This window comes from Erinaceus europaeus, chromosome 6, assembly GCF_950295315.1.
Source record: "Erinaceus europaeus chromosome 6, mEriEur2.1, whole genome shotgun sequence".
NCBI lineage: Eukaryota > Metazoa > Chordata > Mammalia > Eulipotyphla > Erinaceidae > Erinaceus > Erinaceus europaeus.
The window spans coordinates 26759025-26772954 of NC_080167.1; the positions used below are offsets into that span (position 1 = coordinate 26759025).

The 13930-nt window shown below is 36.0% G+C and overlaps 1 protein-coding gene across 1 annotated transcript in view; it reads left to right on the forward strand.

Moving 5' to 3' along the window:
* The window catches only part of ERO1B (endoplasmic reticulum oxidoreductase 1 beta), an 81467-nt gene extending 68541 nt beyond the window's left edge, over nt 1-12926 (forward strand). Inside the window, exons 14-17 of the mRNA XM_060191943.1 lie at nt 2544-2630; nt 3530-3663; nt 10024-10080; nt 12605-12926. Coding sequence (XP_060047926.1) covers nt 2544-2630; nt 3530-3663; nt 10024-10080; nt 12605-12614 — 288 coding nt within the window. The 3' untranslated portion in view covers nt 12615-12926. The remainder of the gene's footprint in view (nt 1-2543; nt 2631-3529; nt 3664-10023; nt 10081-12604) is intronic.
* The last annotated feature ends 1004 nt before the right edge of the window (nt 12927-13930 follow it).

A 13930-nucleotide genomic window follows, 5' to 3' on the forward strand; every position in this document is an offset into this window, starting at 1 on the left:
TGCAGCTTTGAGTGGGATCAAACTAATCTCATACAGACATACTGGTGTTTAAGCCGGGGGAGCTGGCATACTATCCAACAGGGTCTTGCAGGATGAATCTACTGCTTCCAGGAGCAAGAGTAGTTTTTTTGTGTCTTGTTTTGTTTAGTTTTTCTTGTTTAGTTGCTAGGACAGAGTGAAATTGAGAGGGAAGGGGAGGAGGTGGCCATTAGAAGGGATAAAGAAAGACACCTGTAGCACTGCTTCACCACTCCGAAACCTCCCCCTTCAAGTTGGAACCAAAGCTCATGGTAATGTGTGCTCAACTGGGTGCATCACCCCCAGCCCAAAGATTACTTTTTTTTTTTTTTTGCCTCCAGTTGCTGGGGCTTGGTGCTTATGTTATGAATCCACTACCCCTGGCAGCCATTTTTCCCTTTTGTTTTTTCCTCTCTCTATGTTATTTGATAGGACAGAGGAAAACTAAGATGGGAGGGGAGATGGAGAGAAAAGATAGATATCTGCAGACCTGCTTCACTACTCGTGAGGCATCCCACTGCAGGTAGAGGAGCTGGGGATCGAACCCCAATCCTTATACATGAGACAATGTGTGCTTAGCCGGGTGCACCACCACCCAGCCCCCAAGATGACATCTTTATACATCTTTCTAAAAGTTATTTGGAGAGATGGTTTTCTTAGTTTAAAATGATGGTGTACATTGTTGCCTTGATATATCTTCTAAAACTTCATGAATTTTAACTAAAGGACAATAAATACTATATTTTTCTAAAATTTATTTTAGAGAATGTTACAGCCTTAAAGCTGGTTGTTTTTTTTTTTTTTTAGACTAACTTAAAAAGTAAAAATTGCTTGCTATATCTGGAGAATATATTTCAGGAAAAGTATGAAGTGCCACGATAGGAGCGCTTTGTTTTTGTTTTTATTTGCTCACAGTACACTAAGGGATATATTGTACCCTTAAATGCCTGTAGAAGTATTTGAAAACTTCTGGCAATAGTTTTCTAGTACAGCTTTACAATAATTCTGAAATAAAAATTTAAAAACTAAAGCACTTTCTTTATGGTTGGAATAAGCCAGTTTGTTAGTAAAACCAGTCCTACACTCTGACATAAGAGTGTTTTTTTTTTAAAGATATTTTCCAGGTGAGATGTTAATGTGTTTGATTATAGGGTGTTGTCACACACTTTTATGAAACATCTCATCAAAAATTTGTGTAGGGTACTGTATTTTAAAAATCTGAAAAATTCTGAAACAAAGATGGACCAAAGATATTTTAGATATGGATGTATTACTCAAGAATGTTTGATAAATAAGCACTGACTCCATTGGCAAGTTTTTATTTCTATTTATGAAATGAAGTAATGTGGCCATGTCTTTATTTTACTTTTGGAATATTGGAGGGTTTATTTCTTTATTTTTTAAGGTACATTGTTCCTAATGGAACAATAATATAATAAAATTTATTTATATAAAAATATAAATATTATACTTACATAGTAAGTATAATATCAATTCAGTTGGCCATGTTTCCTTTTTTCAAAATATCTATATAGATACTGTATTTTAAATCTTTTGTATACTCCTGACTTATAAACAGGACAGCTATGAATATATATAGGTAATTTTGTAGATGAGAAAGGTCTAAGATTTCACAACCAGATTTCAGCTATAAACTTTTGTTTGCTGTTCTACAAAAGGTATATAAAGGGAAGACTAAGTCAGTTTTTCCATCTGTTCCAAGTATATGAATCACATGAGAAGTAGAGAGCAGAGGAGTTTTCTATCTGTTTATATTTTTTCTTCAGGTCAAGTCCTTGCAGTCCTTTGGGCAGCTGGGCAGAGCTTGCGGTAACAAGAGTTAAGTTACATGTGTCCAGCTTAATGCAATAAAATGTTTGCCTCAGCACAACAAAATTATTTTTTCTATATTTGCCAAGTGAAAAAGTTCAGAAAACTTTTGACTACTGTTGTCCTCAAATGAGGTGAGACTCACCTTGGAACCATAGAAACCATGCACAGAATTCAAAGGCAAAAGAGTCTCAAAACTACTACAGCAAACTCCCCCTAAGCAAACTGCTGGAAAAAGGTCCCCATCAAATATAGGGAAATGTGAAACCATCTATGCTGATGGAATGCCTGTTCCAAATATATTGTTACTGTGGACAGAGATAAGTATTGATCATTGTTCTGAGTCTAATTTCTGATTTAGATTCACACAAAATAGTAAATAAAAAATAAACATAAAATAGATACATTTACCACCGATTATATGCAGATATCAAGTGGATGTAGCAGTTAAGTTCCTTGAAAGTAGACCATGTAGCATTGTGCCTATCTTGGTATTTTGTGTAGAGTAGCTCCATAATAGTTTGTTAAATATATAAAGTAAATAGTCGTTAGTGTCATTTTTGTGCTGTGTCATGTTATACATATGAAAATATTTTATTCACTGTCAAAAAAACAACTCATTCAATAATAAACTTTAAAACTTATTATAATTTAGTAAGTTAAGTTTAATTAAAATGTTGTTTTCTGCATATTAGGAAGAATTCCGGTTGCATTTCAAGAATATATCCCGTATAATGGATTGTGTTGGATGTGACAAATGCAGATTATGGGGGAAATTACAGGTTTGTGTGTTATCTTCTGTTTCACACTATTATCTTAAATGTTTCCACTCAGAAATTGAAAATGCTTATTAAAAATTCTCATTGTTCATTATATGAGCTTAGAAATAATCCAATGTGTCTGTTTTATTAATAAAAATATTAAGCTGTCATGTATATGAATAAGAATATTTTCCTTGTTATTCTATTCATGATTTTGATTTTTATCTGCCTCTGTTGGTATAATTTCAAATTTATTTCCATATTTTGTGTTTACACTACATAGTATTCTATAAACCTACATAAAAGGTAAATAGGATTATATTAAAAGGTTTAATTATTGAATTTTGGTCACTGAATTTATTTCACCTATCAAAAGAAGACCCTCTTGTCTTAAGAAATTTCAGCTAAGTAAACCCACTACCCTTTCTACTAACTATAAAAAGTTTGTTCTGCCTTTTTTTCAAAGCTGATGTCATAGAAAATTTTTTTAATTATTTTAATGAAGGCTGTTCTTTAATCAGATTTTTCTTTTTATTTTATGCTAACAGTTGAGAAATTAAATTTAGATATTAATAATGTTGAAATGTTAGGGATTATAAAGCATGCTTTCAAGGTTACATATTTACTATTGTAATACTAACATTTTCTAGATAAAAAAAAGGGCATTTTAGTACTGGGCTATAGGAAAAGTCATGACATACCTTTCTATACAAAAATGAGTCATGACTTTTCAGGTTTGTATAGTAATTTCAGTGCTTATCTACACAATCTGGGAGACAGTAGAAGCTGTATTTTGCTTAATTTAATATTTTGGTGAAAAGTTCAATGTGTAAGTTTTCTATCATTAAAGTGAATATTCTTTAGAACTTTATAGTAATTGTGTATATTTAATTGAAAGTTTATTTATTTATTTATTTTAGACTCAAGGTTTAGGTACTGCTCTGAAGATACTATTCTCTGAAAAAGAAATCCAGAAGCTTCCAGAAAATAGTCCATCTAAGGGCTTCCAACTCACTCGACAAGAAATAGTGGCCCTTTTAAATGCTTTTGGAAGGTAAGATCTGTTTTCACAGTGAAGGCTTTGATTCCCCTACTGGTTTCAACAAATTACAAAGACTATTTTCTCTGTTGACAGAGATTATAATATCATACGTGTATTCACTTGACTTAATAGTACTCTGCAATGTGGAAAAATTGATTTCTCTGTAGGCCATAGGAAAAATCAGTAGTCTCAGAGAACCAGTCTTTTTCATTTTTCCCTTCCCAGTTTTGTGAGGAAAGCATTTTTTTTTCTTTGTTGGCTTATAAAATCTTCAAGTACAATAGCAGGAATGAGAAAAATGTAGTTGAGAATTTGATCAAAGCAAAGAGCTCAGTGTTGGAGGAATAGGGTGCCTGCCTTGCCTTGAGCATGGCTCAGGTTCCAATCTCAGCACCACAGGGGAGTGCCATGGCATCTCTCTCTCTCCTCTCTCCCTTTCTCCCCCTTTCCCTCTCTGCCTCTCTCACTCTTGCTCTATCTGAAAGAAATCACCTGGGAGGGGAGCGGGTTAAGCTCACATACTATGAAGTGCAAGGACCTGCACAAGGATCCTGGTTCCAGCCCCCGATCCCCACCAGCAGGGGCTTTGCCTCACAAGCAGGTCTGCAGGTGTCTCTCTGTCTCTCTCCCTCTCTATTTTCCCCTCCCCTCTCTGCCCTATCCAAAAAAAAAAAAAAATGAAAGAAAAAAATGGCCACCGGAGCAGTGGATTTGTAGTACAGGCACCAAACCCCAGCTATAACCCTGGAGACAAAAAAATAAACAAAATAAAATAAAATAAAAATCATCTAGGAACATTGAAATCATGCATGAGGTCTTGGCTCATCATTAAAAAACAAAGAAAAGAAAAAAAGATGTTAAATCCTTCCAACTGCTTTTTATTTCTTAAGCTAAGGAAAAGTTTTTTGTTCATTCTATTCTTTTTGTTGTCGTTATTGTTCTTCATCTGTATAGGGACATGTAGTTTCCTTTTGGTTTATGCCACAACTGATTTTTAAAAACTAGTTTGAATTTGCCCTCAGAGACACATGATGCCACCTACCTGGGAAATATGGCATAGTAGATTATTAAAACTAATACTGTACTATCTAGGAAGCCAAGTGACAGATTTTCTTTTCTTTTCTCTTTTCTTTTTCCTTTCTTTCTTCTTCTTTTTTTTTTTTTTTTTAAACAGAGCACTGCTCAGCTCTGGCTTCTGGTGGTGCAGGGGATTGAACCTGGGATCTTGGGTGTGAGAGTCTCTTTACATAACCATATGCCATCTCCTCCCCCTCCCCATTATTTCTTAAATTTTCTTAACATGGTTTTTTTGTGTGTTTTTTTTTAGTTAAAAAGTAAACTGGGGCCATGGAGTTGACTAAGCCTTAAAGCACATACCTTGTATGCATTAGTCCATAGGTTTGATTCCTGGCACCATATAAAAACAAACAACATCATTAAAAATGGTGGTATGGCATTCGGGCTGGGTTTCTTTTCTCCCTCTATTTTCTCTCTTTTATATTGGCAAATATTTCACCTATTTATAATAATAATGAATTTGATAATAACTTCCTTGTTTATTAGGATTTCTGAGAGAAAGGAGAAGTAGACCAGACTATGTGCAGGCTTTCATGTGCAGGGCTAAGAATTGAACCTGGGGCCTCACATGTGTAAGGTGTGCACTCTATTGCTGACTCCTTCCTAGTTTTCATTGTTTATAGATGACTGTAGGTTGAGATTTCAAACACAGGACAGACATGGAATGTCTTACCAATGACTAGTATTTGATTTTTTAAAAAATCAGACTACCTGGTTACTCATAAGTAATAAGATATCTATAAAGAAATTGAATTAAATTTAAATTACTTATAATTTTTTTATTTCTTTATTGGGGGATTAATAGTTTACAGTCAACAGTAATATACAATAGTTTGTACATGCATAACATTTTCACATAACAATACAACCCCCACTAGGTCCTCCTCTGCCAAAATTACCTAGAAATTTAAATGAAGGGGGCTGGACAGTGGCATACCTGGTTAAGTGCACATAGTACTAAGTGCAGGGACCCATGCAAGGATCTGGGTTCAAGCCCCCAGCTCCTCACCTGCAGGGGGGAATGCTTCAGAAGCTGTGAAGCAGTGCTGCAGGTGTTTCTCAATTTCTGTCATATCAAATAAAGAAGAAAAATAAAGCAAGATTTGTTCTTAATAAGTGTTAATGGGTTTAGCCAACTTAATTTTACCTGCCACCAGGTTATCTGTTCACTTATGTGTTAAATGATTCTGACTGCACTAACACACATTAGTTTTTCTTAAGTGACTTTGGTACTTTTCAGTGTCTGATAACCCATTTAAGTGCTGCTCTGCCTCAGGACACACAGCTTTGTCATGTGACACTTGTGGACAGAGACAGTGAGCATTATCTCACTGTCTCTAAGTTCTAGCCACACAGAATTCTGAGAAATGTGGTTTCTTTATCTTAGTACTCTTGTAAAAGACTTCCCTACAGTAACAGGAATTTTTAATAATTTTACCATTTATAGCAAGTGATTTCTTTTCCATGGGACAAGTAGATATGGCACTAGTGCACCTAAATATATGTTAGTGACCCTCTCTGGAAGGGTAAAAAGTAGGTGGATTTCAGACTATGTTCTCTGCTTTCCTTTAGGTGTGTTAGAGGATGTAGAAGATATCTCTTGGCTAATATGTTTTGTGTCCCCAGGCAAAAGAGGGAGTAGACAGTTTTTGTGATAATCTTTGAATTTCCTGGTCCTCTCCTTTTTGTTGTTGTTGTCTAAATCAGACTTCAGAATTTTTTTTTCCATTCTGAAGCTATCTACTGCTATTTTCTAGGCTTTTTTTTTTAAATAAGCTTTTGTCATATGTAGTATTTTTATCATTATGGATAGATAGATAGCCAACCATAGATAGCTAGCATAGATGAATATTGAATTGTTGAAAAAAATAATGATGCATTTTCCCATAGAAACACAGAAAAATGTCATAACTTTTCTGACAACTAGATAGATCAATAGATAGGTGATAGATAGATCTGAATGGGTGTTTGCCACTGGGGTTTCACCACTTTTTCAGAGCAAGAGAGATGGAGAGGGAAAGGTGCCACAACACCAAACCTTCCTCCAGTATGTTGGGGTGCTGGGCTTGAATCTGGGTGGAACACATAGCAAACACACTAGCAAAGCAGGTGCATTATCCCATGACTTATCTTACTGGATGTCTTTTTTTTTTTTTTTTTCATTTTATTTTCTTGCCTCCAGGGTTATCACTAGGGCTTGGTGCCTGCACTAGGAATCCACCACTCCTGGAGGCCATTTTTCCCCATTTTTGTTGCCCTTGTTTTTGCTGTTGTTATTGTTGCCATTGCTGTTGTTATTGTTGGGTAGGACAGAGAGAAATCGAGAGGGGGGGGGAAGACAGAGGGAAAGAAAGACAGACACCTGCAGACCTGCTTCACCGCCTGTGAAGTGACACCCCCCCCCCCCCCGCCACAGGTGGGGAGTCAGGGGCTTGAACTGAGATCCTTACGCCGGCCCTTGTCCTTCACACCATGTGCTCGGTGCCCCCAAGAGTGAATTATTTTTAGAGAGAGAAAACCACAGCATCACCGGTTCTAGAATCTCACACCTGTCCTGTAATAATTTTATAAATTCACCACTTCCTAAATTGCAAGGAAATTAATTCTTACTCCAATATTCAGAATTAAGGGATTGAAACAGTTTATTAAAAAAATATATGTAAAGTCATACCCTATCCTTCAAAGTACCTATATGAATAAGATATATATCTTAAACAAGATATTCGGGGCCAGGTGGTGGCACACCTAGTTGAGCACACATGTTACAGTGCACAAGGACCCAGGTTCAAGCCCCTCGCCCCCACCTGCAGGGGGAAGGCTTCATGAGTGGTGAAGTAGGGCTGTAGGTATCTCTCTGTCTCTCTCTCTCTATCTCTCCATTCCTTCTCAATTTCTGGCTGTCTCTATCCAATAAATAAAGATAATAATTATAAAAAAGTTTTTAAAAAAAGATACCTAGCAAGGGGGGGGGGGCAGGCAGTAGCACAGCGGGTTAAGGGCACATGGTGAGAAGCACAAGGACCAACACAGGGACCCCAGTTCGAGCCCCTGGCTCTCCACCTGCAGGGGGAGGTGACTTCACAGGCAGTGAAGCAGGTCTGCAGGTGTCTTATCTCTCCCCCTCTCTTCCTCTCCTCTCTGAATTTCTCTCTGTCCTGTCCATCAACAACAGCAGCAGTGGCAACAGCAATAACAATAAGGGTAATAACAACAACAATAACAATAAGGGTAACAAAATGGAGAAAATGGCCTCCAGGAGCAGTGGATTCGTAGTATGGGCACTGAGCCCCAGCGATAACGCTGGAGACAGAGAGAGAGAGAGAGAGAGAGAGATTACTCTCTATTAATCCCACAATTTGTGAGTTTAAAAGTATTTTTTTAGAGCATAGATTTTTTTTTTGGTATCACTGCTGGGGGCAGGGGCTAAGTACAGTTGTTGACACGTGGGTACAATTTCTCATTTTCCTGTGAATAGAATAGGTATCTATAGAACACCCTCAGCCCCAACTTAGATCCTTTTCCACTATTGTGTTAGTTTTTTTGTTAGTTTTTTAGATGCCCTATGGTTTTGGGATCTGATGAACTAGTTAGATCCCAGCTATTATCTGAAAGCTCCTAGGGAAATAACTTTATTTTTTAACTCTGGCTTCAAAGGAGTCTCAAGTATATTCAGTTTTAATGTTCTGGGCAGAGACTTTCATTCAGATACAGTATACAAACAGGGAAGGAGGGAAGCGGCTTCTCTCAGTGCCACTGTAGCACTCCCCACCTGGCATGTCAGGGCTCAAATGTGGGCTGTACTTGAGGCAAGCCAGATACCCTACCGAGTGAGATATTTCTAGGGCCATTTGAGTCTTGGTTTTAACAAATGATAAAACTCAAGAATGCTTTCAATTTACTGTGTAGGGATTTTAGCACTTAATGAAAACATGTATGTGATATGCTCAGAACAGTATCTGGCATAGCTAAGTTTTCTGTATAAAATTGTTTATTAAGTACATTAAGTAAAGAAAGGAGCTTAATACTGTATCACCCTAAGTTATAGGAAACACACACACACACACACACATTAAATTTTAATTGTATCAACCCTGAATTTACATGTAAGAATAATTGAGCTTACAAATTTTTTCTGTGATTCCCATTCCATATATATTTTTTTTTTTTTTTTAATGTGTTTTCAAGGAATGAATCCAGAACTTCATGCATGAGTAATGCTACCACTGACCCAACCTTCCCTGGGCCAATTTTTGTGACTCCTTTTATTTTAGAGGGCCAAGAGAGGAGACACAATGCTATTGCACCATCCATTGAGCTCCCCCTGGTGTTCCCCATGGTACCTCCCATATGGTGTGGAAACTCAAAACCTAGGCCTCAATGACCATGGTGTGTGCTTTTACCAGTGACCTACTCAAAACCTAGGCCTCAAATGACCATGGTTTGTGCTTTTACCAGTGACCTCTCTCCCGGTCCCCATTCCATTTGGCCCTAGGCCCAAAGATATTTCATTCTTTCAGTTTACTGAATACTGTATTTATAAATATAGAACACAGAGACTCAGTAATAGGGAGATAAAGTGTATTTATAAAGTGTAAATGTGTATTTTGAAAGCAACAAGAACAAATTTGGAGATGATATCCAATGAATCTATAAAACAAAATGTCAGTAACTCAGTAACCAAAAAAGATGGTTCAGGGAGTCGGGCAGTAGCACAGCGGGTTAAGCACATGTGGTTCGAAGCACAAGGACTGGCGTAAGGATCCCAGTTTGAGCCCCCGGCTCCCCACCTGTAGGGAAGTCGCTTTACAAGTGGTGAAGCAGGTCTTCAGGTGTCTGTCTTTCTCTCCCCCTCTGTCTTCCCCTCCTCTCTCCATTTCTCTCTGTCCTGTCTAACAATAAGAACATCAATAATGATGTTGTTCTTGATGACATCAATAATAACAACAATAACTACAACAACAAGGGCGACAAAAGGGAAAATAAATAAATATATACTAAAAAAAGATGATTCATTGGGTAGAGTACAGGACTTGCAAATGTAAATTATTTTTCTAGCAATGTAGTCATATCACTTTACCCATCTTTAGTCTATAATCTGCTTAATAACATGTACCTAACTTTCATTGTTTCTTCTAAACCAAAAGTAAAGAACCACAGGTTTGTTATATCTTTAAGAAACAGTGGAAACATCAATAGTCAGTATTACTTATATTATTTTCTTTCAGATTTTCCTTTCAAGTTACAGCCCATATAACTAATTGTAGTGATAATTCTTTTTTTTTTTCTCTCCTATAGGCTTTCAACAAGTATCAGAGAATTACAGAACTTTAAAGTCTTATTACAACACAGTAGGTAATAAAGGCTTTTGTATGTCTAATTACAGACATAAAGTGACTGTGAAGCATTTTAGTCTTGGACATTCAGCAGAAGGAGAGTAATCTTCAGACTTGAAGAATTCTGAACTCTTAGAAAAAATTCAAATGTTCACTTGAATATTTATGATCATTAGTAGATTATAAATTAGAGCTATTTATAGATGAAGTATATACTTTTAAAACATGTAAGTTATACTAATTCTGTGTTTAATTTCATGGTTCCATCTATTGAATATTCTATTCTGTTTGTTTAGAATTAGTTTTGTTCTCACTTTTTATCCTCTATTTCCAGTTGTCAAAGCTTAACTGACTATGTTTCCATCTTTATAGCACTGTCAACAGTCTGTTGTGGAAAGGGAGAATGAAGGGACAAATGATGCTTAGAGTTGTTATCAGTTATGAAAACTACCAGTAGTTTAAATTTTTATCTTAGTTTATCCAAGTTCTGCATTTGTCACCTTCTATTAATATGGAACTGTCAGTGTGATAACTGATTGGCCCTTTTGTTGCATAGTTATAGAAATCACTTAAGAATTTCCAGGACTTCAACTTAATGTTTCTTATTTAAGATTTCTAGTTGCTTTTGCTGTGTTGTTATTGTCTTATATATAAAGGTCCTGTTTCAGTGAAGACAAGCAAGTATTTTCCCTAAACTATGCAGCCAGACTGTGTACATGCACACGTGTGTGGTGGGTGGGTGGCTGGATCAAGAGGATTCTTAGATCATATGAAGCAATTTTTGATACCATTTCTTTCATTTTGAATCTTTCTTCCTGCCCTATTTTTTCTTTAAAAAATTTAAGAAAACACAGTGTAATTACATACATATCTAAGTTTCCATCTCAAAATTTGAATGAGATTATATGACTTTATAATGCCATTTTAAAGCATTGTATACACAAAGTTTGGTTTTTTCAAAGTTTTTTTTAAAGAATTTTATTTAGAATACAATCTATGCAATCTTTTCCATCTGATTTTCTTCCATAGGATGTTCAAGCCTCCTCTAAGCTTATGCATTTCCCACCTTTTCATTTTAGTTTGTTGAAGATAAATGATACTTCATGTAATCACACCAAAAGGCATACCTTAAGTCCTATACTGACATTTTCTAAACCTGGGTTTAAATATTCTTAGTATTTAAAATATTCTTGTAAAGGTGTTAGTAGATATAGTGTGGTTAATTTGAAGGATTGTGTCTATAGAAATAATGTAGGTACAAAATTATAGTTTCTCCTTATACTTTTCCGTCTTTTGTGAAGTAAATAAGTGCTCTTACACCCATATCTTATCCCTGCCAAAGTCTGAAATGTGTCCATTGATGATTTAGTGGCACATTTTAAATTTTATTTAGTTGGCTCACATTTCCCTCTCTCCTTTCCTCTCTCCCCCTCCCTCTCTTAATTTCAATTTTTCCTTGAAGAGGAATGTATTTGTAGGAAGTAAGATAACCACTAGCCGATTATCTTCTAACTTTTATATCCACAGGGATTTTTGTTACACTGAACAGAAAGACTGATTTGATTTGGTGTATTCTGTTTTTCTTTTCACTTTAGGGATGCAAGTTTTGAGTGATGAGGGTGGGGGACCTTACAGTAAGCGTTCCTAAAAAGTAAATGATCTTAATGGTAAATTATTAAGATTTATTCTGTGTATTCATTCAGAGTTGCAAAAAATGTGAAAGTTTTGCACTTTGTCTATTGTTCTATTGTTATAAGTTCAAGAAATTTTTTTGGTAGTGTTACATCACTGTTCCCTGAGATAAAGATAAAGGCAATTGAACCTGTTTACTAGAGAAAACTCCTGGTCATTTCAATTTACTCCTTTTTTTTTTTTTACTATAATTTATTTCAAGTGTTGGAGACACTGTACATTAGAATGAGTTCTGAAAGGTTAAAAGTCCTAGTTAAGATAAAGTTCTTTTGGGGGGTTTAACTTTTTTCACTACCAAGAAAAGATACAAATAAAGTTTTTTTTTTCAGCCTAAATTTGTTTAACTTCATTTTACCATAAATTAAGTTGGGGGATAGCCTACATGTACTTTATATGTGTACTTCTTAAATGACTGTGTAAGCTGTAGGAGTCTTTGTTCTAAAGCCTGATTTTTATAGTTCTTGTGATATAAACCTTTACCAATTCACATACCTTTTGTTGTAAAGTGATACTACAGAGTTCCAATTGTATTGTGAAAGTTATGGCTGGTTCATACCTCTTAGCTTTTGTCTTTATCTCATCACCTAATTTAAAAATCCCAGCACTTGATAATATATTGACAGAAATGATTGTACCAGCTGATGAAAATGAAGAAAAGGAAAATATTCCTTCCTTTAAGAGAATGACTATTTTTTCCTCAAGTGGCATCTATGTAAATCAGAAGTACCATATAGATTAAAATTGGAAACAAAATTAAATATTTCTCCTCTGTTGATTCTCAAGTTGTGAATTACTCAGTACCTGTCATGAGTGAGAATTATGTATATGATACACTGTGCCATATTTTCCAGCTTTACCTAGGTGCCATTGTACATAAGGAGAACAGTTTTCATCTTCATCAGCACTGCCTTCAGCTGGAAATTTGGAAAGAGTCCATAGTAAGCATCCAGCAGTTTGCAAATGTTGGAAGTACCCGCTGAAACCATAGTTACTCACCAAAATGCACAGACTGAGTATATGGTATCAAGGAAATTATTTGGTAAAGATAAAACAACACAGACTATACTTTTAAGTAACATCTATAGGTAGATCTTTGGTTTTGAACAGAATTCCAAATAATTTGTTGTTGTACCCACCAGATTCTAGGAACTGAATTAAATATTTCTGAAATCTTTTTTTCTCTTTTTGCCCTCCTTCTTTGAATGTCTCCTTTCTATGAGGTACGGATCCAGTAGAATTAGTGGAGAAGGAAAAATATAAGTAGTATGAGGTTGTATGCTGTAAATACAAGCACTAGTACCCTCTTTTTAAAAATTATTTGATAGAAATCAAGAGGGAATCAAGAGGAAAGGAGATGGAAGGAAAGAAAGACACATGACAGCACTGCTTCACAGCTCTTAAAGTTTCCCCCTGCATATGTGAACCGGGGGCCTGAACCTAGGTCCTCGTGCATTGTAGTATGTGTGCTCAACCCAGTGTGTACTGCCCAGCCCCCAGCATCCTCTTTGTTAAGGGTTTTGTATGCAGTATTTACTCTTCACTGTGGCATAGGTAGAATTACCTTTCCGTTTTTTAAAAAAATATATATTTATTTCCTTTTGTTGCCCTTGTTTTATTGTTGTAGTTATTATTGTTGTTATTGATGTCATCGTTGTTGGATAGGACAGAGAGAAATGGATAGAGGAAGGGAAGACAGGGGGAGAGAAAGATAGACACCTACAGACCTGCTTCACCACCTGTGAAGCGACTCCCCTGCAGGTGGGGAGCCGGGGGCTCGAACCCGGATCCTCACGCTGATCCTTGCGTTTTGCGCCACATGCGCTTAACCCGCTATGCTACTGACCAACTCCCACCTTTCCTTTTTTATAAATAAGAAAATTGATGAGGAGAGAGGCCAAGTATCCTATTCATAGTCCCAATTTTTTAAATGTAGTACTAGAATTTGAAATTAGAAAGAATAGCCCCATGTTACTACATAAGTTGCCCTACAAACATTTAACTTAAAATAGGAGGATTTTAACACCTTTTAGTGATACTAAGTCGTAAAAGATTTTATTAAATAAAATTTTGGATAGATAATACATTGCTATGGGTTAAACACCAAAAACTGCAAAAAGCTACACAATGGGCTATCTTCCCTCTGTCCTTGCCCAGCTTCCCATTATCCCACACTGTAT